General features: G+C 39.4%; 1 protein-coding gene across 1 annotated transcript; it reads left to right on the top strand.

Moving 5' to 3' along the window:
- The first annotated feature begins 242 nt into the window (after positions 1–242).
- Positions 243–6,375, top strand: LOC100888357 (jasmonoyl--L-amino acid synthetase JAR4-like). Its single transcript, XM_030996599.1, has 5 exons — positions 243–929; positions 1,584–1,895; positions 5,071–5,206; positions 5,583–5,747; positions 6,189–6,375. Exons 1-5 carry the CDS (start codon positions 263–265, stop codon positions 6,373–6,375), a joined length of 1,467 nt encoding a protein of 488 aa, XP_030852459.1. The 5' UTR covers positions 243–262.
- The last annotated feature ends 467 nt before the right edge of the window (positions 6,376–6,842 follow it).

Here is a 6,842-nt window from a genome sequence, read left to right as displayed (position 1 = left end):
TTAATGGCGGTAGTATTATATTCGTATCGTTTACTAAAGCAATTTTTAATGCAGATAACAATATTTCCATACCGGTGACATTTTCTTTAGCAGTCAAGGAGTATAAAGTTTTCTGCAAATGTTAATTTGCAAATGAAAAAACATTTAAATGCGTTAGCATGATAATATCGTTTACTAACTCATCTTATCCCTATCTATGTGTGTCGTAACAGGAGTGCTTATTGTAGTATCTGGAAGCGTATCTCTGATTTTTGTTCGGTTAATGATGCTCAAGACATCGCCTGACCAAAGCATCAAGAAGCTTCTCTTGCACTTCGTTTTCTCAGTCGCCTCTTCTCATAAAGCTCGCTCACTGCTCCCAAAATTTCGTGAGACCCTTAAACGACCCGGTTACTACCAAGAACGCATCCTGCTCGGTATCCTCAGAGACAACAAGGACACTGCGTATGGTAAGGACTACGGTCTGGTCTCTATGCGGAACATCAAGGACTTCCGCAGCAAACATCCTCTAACCAAATACGACCATTACCGCCCCTACGTGCAACGCATGATGGACGGGGAAGGTAGCGTCCTGACGGCGGTGAGACCGAAGTCTTTCACTCGTACTTCAGGTACGACCGGACAACCAAAGTACTTCCCGATAGTAGATAGACAAGGTATCCTAATGGACATATCAGCAGTCGTAACGGGATTGCTCCAAGAGGCGTTTCCTGTTCTTGGACCGCTACAGAAACGATTGCAGTATTACGTTCATCCGGTGATATCTCGCTCTAAGGCTGGTGTACCAATAGAATCGGCGCTCACGATCCCAGCAGACAACGCCCTCCTAATGTCAATCTTCAACACACCCCCGGCTGGCTTCACTATCCTGACAGCGTATGAAGCCACTTATATTCACCTGCTGTTTGCACTGAGAGACAAATCTATAGGTAAAGTATAGCGCCAATGGGGCTAGAATACCAGTCATATTAATGTACTGGATCGAAAGGGGAATTTTTAAATACTAAATTACAGTCCATTAGATAAACTCCAGTTCCGGTAAAAAAAAATAAAAAAAAAAATTCTCACAGAATCAAACGAAACTTACACTGAATGTTCAAAATTACAAATAAATGACATGTGCCGAACAATTTTGGAAGAAAATGTATACTGGCTGAGTAATGAGCATAGAAAGACCCATATGTAGCTTTCTGTGTACAGTTCTTGTTACTTTACCAAGACTCGATCAAATTTATTATGATTTTGATGACTCCAGAACCTTGCAGTGCACACCAATACTTACATGCTATATGATCAACTGTTTCTGATCCTTTCCACACCTTTTCTTTCACAATGCAATCGCATTACCAGTACTAAAGTTTATCTTTAAATATGAGTAAATAAATTTTATTTCAATTGAGCTATATAGAAACATGATAAATACAATAGACAATGAACCCATGTTAATAATATTTCAAGATACACCAGATAAGTGAGTTTCAAGCCTAGGAAATTCAGTATTTCATAGGGGTAATAAATTCAAATCTATCAATAATAAAACGAAGATTAATAATTCATAAAGATGTGATGTACTTGCTTTATAGGAATAATCGCTTCTAACTTCGTAACCTTCTTTGAGACGATGTTGGTACAGCTGGGGAATTGTTGGCAAGACATCGTTGAAGACATCGAACACGGGACCATCCTGTCTTCTCTCAATCTCGACGCAGGAATCCGCGAGCAGCTTTCCCGTGAGCTGGAAGGAAAGGGCGACCCCATTCGGGCGGAGGAGTTGAGGAAGGAATTCAAGAAGGGTTTCGAGCACATAGTCCCTAGGGTGTGGCCTCACGTCAAAGTGATCATGGGCGTAGACCCACAGGACACCAGATTTCGACTTGCAAGGAAGTATACAGGAGGTGGGTACAAAGAAGAAGAAACAAAATCAAGTTTTAATCGATCAAACGTAAATTTGAAACTCCACGGTGTGACCTTTTGAGCACTCTCATCTGTTTACTTTGCCCGATTTTGCTGCAATACCCATCGGTGTAAGTGTTAAAATGTTCTTTGAGCGAGCGCGGACACGGTACTTTTTGTCTGCAATTCCCAACTGATTGAAAATTTCAGTCCTTTTTCCGTCAAAGATAAACAGACAGTGTCTCGGATTTTCCGTAATGTTTTAACCAACCTTTACTCGATAAAAGGATAAGGTAAGAATTCTTGGTAGATTTGTGTTTTAATTCGGCGTACGAAAGGGATATCGACTGCTTAAATACTCGAGAACTGGCTGTTTCTATACTGGCTCTTGGGAAATTTGCCTCCGCTGCTATCACCCCTCGGCGCGCCACCCACTCAGGCGCGCCTCGGGGTAATAGCAGCGGAGGCAAATTTCCCTTGAGCGTATAAAAACAGCCAGTCCTCTCGTAGCAGTCAATATCTCTATAATAGGGACTTTTAGATTTGCGTGGACTGATACGTGTGACGTCCATTCAAGGCAGTGCATTAAAAGGACGTCGATCGTAGCATAGACCTATTGTCTTCGTGCGAATCTAAAAGTCCCTACTGTAAGCATGCGTGACCCCCCCCCCCCCCCCAATACAGTAAGGGTTAAGGGGTTCAAAAACGTCCATTTTGGGACATTTTGACGAAAAAGAGTACTCCTTCAAAATGATGCAAAATCCTGCTCTACGCGCCCGTATACGTTTAAGGGTATTTTTCTAGCCCTCAGGGCCAAAAAGGGGTAATAATTCGTCGTGTTAAGTTTGCTCATAGTGTGGACGACGACCGCGAGAGGGAGCTTATAATGAGTGCGAGTCGGTTTGAAACGATCTTAAGATCTTCAGTAGATCAAGACGGATGCCTACGATACCGACCAAGACCTACCGAGTCTCACGCCCATATAGCTGATCCCTTATATTTTGTTTTGCAAAGTAGAATAGTAACTATTCACTGTACACTGTGCACTTTTTGTAAACACTACATGTACTTTATATAAAAATAGATCAAATTTGAAATGTAATTCTTTTTTTTTTTCAAAGAAAGGACTTATGAGGGCTGTGCATTAAACCCATTTAGAAATTTACAGGTGGATGCTATTGCTTCTCTATTGAAATAATGTTTTACATTGTGAATTTACCATCAGAAGCGCAATTTGAAATATTTTACATTGTCAACAACTTAAATGGTAATCCTATCGCTCTTCAAAATGCTCAAGGGTTAGTATTTTACAATACTTGTTTAGGAGTACACCTTTTTTGAATTACCCGTAATCATGGTGTGAATTCAGGAAAGAAAACCACGCGAAATCCTCATTTAGGTTTCAGAAGACATCCTCGTTTAGGGAGTGTCTGGAAAACCTGTTGTCACGCATGCTTACAGTATTTCTACATGACTGAGATCCCCGGATTACTTTGTACTGAAACTTTCATGAATTTCAATCTTGCAGGTGGTGAATGTAGGGGTTTCTCCTTTTTTAATAGTAGTCGTGGAAGTAGTAGTAGTAGGAGGAGGAGGTAGAAGAGGATGAGCAGTAATAGAAGTAGTAGTAGTTCAAATAGTAGTAGTAGTAGTAGTAGTAGAAGTAGTAGTAGTAGAAGTAGTAGTAGTAGTAGTAGTAGTAGTATCAGTAGTAGTAGTAGTAGTAGCAGTAATGGTAGTAGTAGTAGTAGTAGTAGTAGTAGTAGTACTCTTTATATATCAATACGAAGATCAATACTATGTACTGGCGGTTAGACATTATTTTCATGTTGTATTCGAATATTTCCTCAGGTGTTGTCTTTTTATGCCTCCGCCACGGAAGGTGGTGCCGGAGGCATCATGTTTTCGGATTGTCCGTCCGTACGTCCGTCCCGTTTGACCGTTATCACAATATCTCAAGAACCATTTAAGATTTAAACTTAAGATTCGGGAATAGTATTTATCACCATAGGAAGACGATCTGATTAGATTTTGGAGTACGTAGGTCAACGGTCACAGGTCACAGAGGTCAACTTATGAAATTCCTTGTATACACCAGTTTACAGTTGTGTGCGCCATTTTAAACAAAGCTAATGACCTATAGGAGTCATGTATTTATGCGTAAATTAAGATTGCGCCCATGCAAATAATGATGACATCACTGCCTGCGCGCTGCGTTGTGCGCGCACATCATCATTTGCATGGGCGCAATTTTAATTTACGCATAAATACCAGAGGTCAGAGGTTATTGGCCCCAATTTTGGGGCCAATGACCCGAGGTCAACTGTCTGCGCATGCGCACTGATACAACTGTAAACTGGTGTATTGAGTTTGTTAGCGCGATATCTCAAGAACCATTTGAGATTTAAACTTCAAACTTGTGGATAGTATGTATCACCATAGGAAGATGATCTGATTAGATTTTGGAGCACGTATGTGAAAGGTCAAGGGTCACAGAGGTCAACTTATGAAATTCCATACATTGAGATTGTTATCATGATATCTCAAGAACCACTGGAGATTTAAACTTCAAACTTGGTGATAGTGTGTATCACTATAGGAAAACAATCTGATTACATTTTGGAGCACGTATGTCAAAGGTCAAGGGTCACAGAGGTCAACTTATGAAATTCCATACATTGAGATTGTTATCATGATATCTCAAGAACCACTGGAGATGTAAAAACTTCAAACTTAAGGATAGTATGTATCACCATAGGAAGACGATCTGATTAGATTTTGGAGCACGTAGGTCAAAGGTCAAGGGTCACAGAGGTCAACTTATGGAATTCCATACATTGAGATCGTTATCGCGATATCTCAAGAACCACTGGAGAATTTTCACTTCAAACTTAATGATAGTATGTATCACCATATCATAATATCTCAAGAACCACTGGAGATTTAAACTTCAAACTTAATGATAGTGTGTATCACCATAGGAAGACAATCTGATTAGATTTTGGAGCACATAGTTCAAAGGTCAAGGGTCACAGAGGTCAACTTATGAAATTCCATACATTGAGATTGTTATCATGATATTTCAAGAACCACTGGAGATTTAAACTCCAAACTTGTTTAATTTATATTTCACTTGCTATTTCTCATGGCAATTCTAACTAAACAATTATCTTTCAGATATTCCAATATATTCTTACGTAATCGGCGCATCTGAGGGATTTATTGCAATGAACATGTGGCCATTAGAGAAGAGGCTCGGCTATGTTCCTTCTTTTCTTCACAACTTCTACGAATTCATCCCCATCGCTGAACTGTAAGTACCCTGCCAGAGGGAGCCCTTTGCTTTGGGAGTTGAGATCAATCGGGCTAGGGCTGTTCTCATTAAAACGTTCATGCATGGTTGAGCTTCATAGAAGACACCATTGAATACCCAATAAATAAATTGTAAAATGTTACCCCGACTATGTGGAAGTCCTGTCCACCCTTCCCCTTCATTATCATCGTCATCATCATCGTCATCTTCATCGTTATTATCATCATCATCATCATCGTTATTATCATCATCATCATCAAAGTTAATGGGTTTTACTGGCTGCAATCAACTTATATTTTTTTGAGTGATTGGTCCCCCACTGGTCCGCTACAAATTTCCGTATTTTGCCTTCTTTTAAAATTCATGTGGTGATCAGAGATGAAGAAGAACCTGCTACCCTCTTACCCCAAGAACTCCAAGTAGGTGAGAGTTATGAGATCGTCATCACATCAAAATCCGGGCTCTATCGGTATCGCATGGGTGACGTCATCAATGTTACACGATTTGAACAGGCAACACCGGTCTTTGAATTCGGATACAGGTTAGGTCTATTTATACACTTTGGGGTGAAGATAGTAATATTGTTATGAATTATACCCCACCCCTGACCCTTTCTCCATTCTCTATCTGTAAATCTCTCTCCCTCTCTTCCCCTCTCATGCCTCTGCCTATGTCTTTCCGTCTCTTTCTTTCTTTCTTTATCTCTCTCTCTCTCTCTCTCTCTCCCCTACTCATGCCCCCTTCCCTTCTCTCTCTGATTATCTTTTTCTATATATTATATAATCTGGTCTTTGAAGAATCTGTATAAAAATTGCAGCGCGTGTTAAATTTGATTGCAAATGTGTTTGAATATAATTATATACATGTATATGAAAGATTTAGAAAATGTTAGCCACACGATAATGAATTTGAAATAAATAATGATTTCAATAATATCCAATGATTCAAAAATATTATATTACCTCCGTTTGTGTCTGTTTAGGAATGGACAGATGTTGAACTTATTTTTTGAGAAGATTGATCAGAAAGTCTTCTACTACTCGCTCAAGACCGCTATTGATCAGTGGATTGAGGTGGAGTTGACTAATTACGCCGTGGCGGAGAGTACGTTGATCGATACAGCCACCCATGGTATGTTGGAATGCTCTCAATACGTTTTCATAATATAAAAGCCTAGTATGTGACGCGGCGGATAAATTTTTCCTAGGCCTGACAGAAAGAGTTGATGAAGTAAACTAATTGGCCTCGTGATGATGCAGGCTAACATGTCCCGTTAGGTGTAATACAGAATCTTCCCGATTTCAGCAAGCGATGTGCATGGCGATTCGTTGATTATAGCAATCACAGAATAAGACAAAGACAACTAGTAATATTAGAAATAGTCTACTTACTTAATTATCAGATACAAAACATGCCAGTTGACGTTTCCAAGAAATAGCTGTCACGAATGATACTTTGAAATGAGATGAAATATTAAGGTACTATGAATATTTCCAAATATGGATGAACCTAAATAATGTCAAAATATATCCATGAAAATAACAACGAGTGCAAAGTAAATATACATTTGAATTATTAGGATTATGACTACCGAATTAATTATTAGTTTTATTTATCTGTCTTCCATTTCCAGGAA

This window comes from Strongylocentrotus purpuratus, unplaced genomic scaffold, assembly GCF_000002235.5.
Source record: "Strongylocentrotus purpuratus isolate Spur 01 unplaced genomic scaffold, Spur_5.0 spur5_scaffold_3, whole genome shotgun sequence".
In the NCBI taxonomy this organism is placed as follows: domain Eukaryota; kingdom Metazoa; phylum Echinodermata; class Echinoidea; order Camarodonta; family Strongylocentrotidae; genus Strongylocentrotus; species Strongylocentrotus purpuratus.
The sequence above is the reverse complement of the archived record's forward strand: the minus strand, read 5'-3'. Positions and strand labels throughout refer to the sequence as shown.

Excerpts from the sequence above, each read along its gene's own strand:
- LOC100888357 (XM_030996599.1), top strand. The coding sequence starts at position 263 with ATGATGCTCAAGACATCGCCTGACCAAAGCATCAAGAAGCTTCTCTTG. Across the intron at positions 930-1,583 it reads ACTGAGAGACAAATCTATAG|GAATAATCGCTTCTAACTTC; the intron begins GTAAAGTATAGC and ends CTTGCTTTATAG. Across the intron at positions 1,896-5,070 it reads TGCAAGGAAGTATACAGGAG|ATATTCCAATATATTCTTAC; the intron begins GTGGGTACAAAG and ends ATTATCTTTCAG.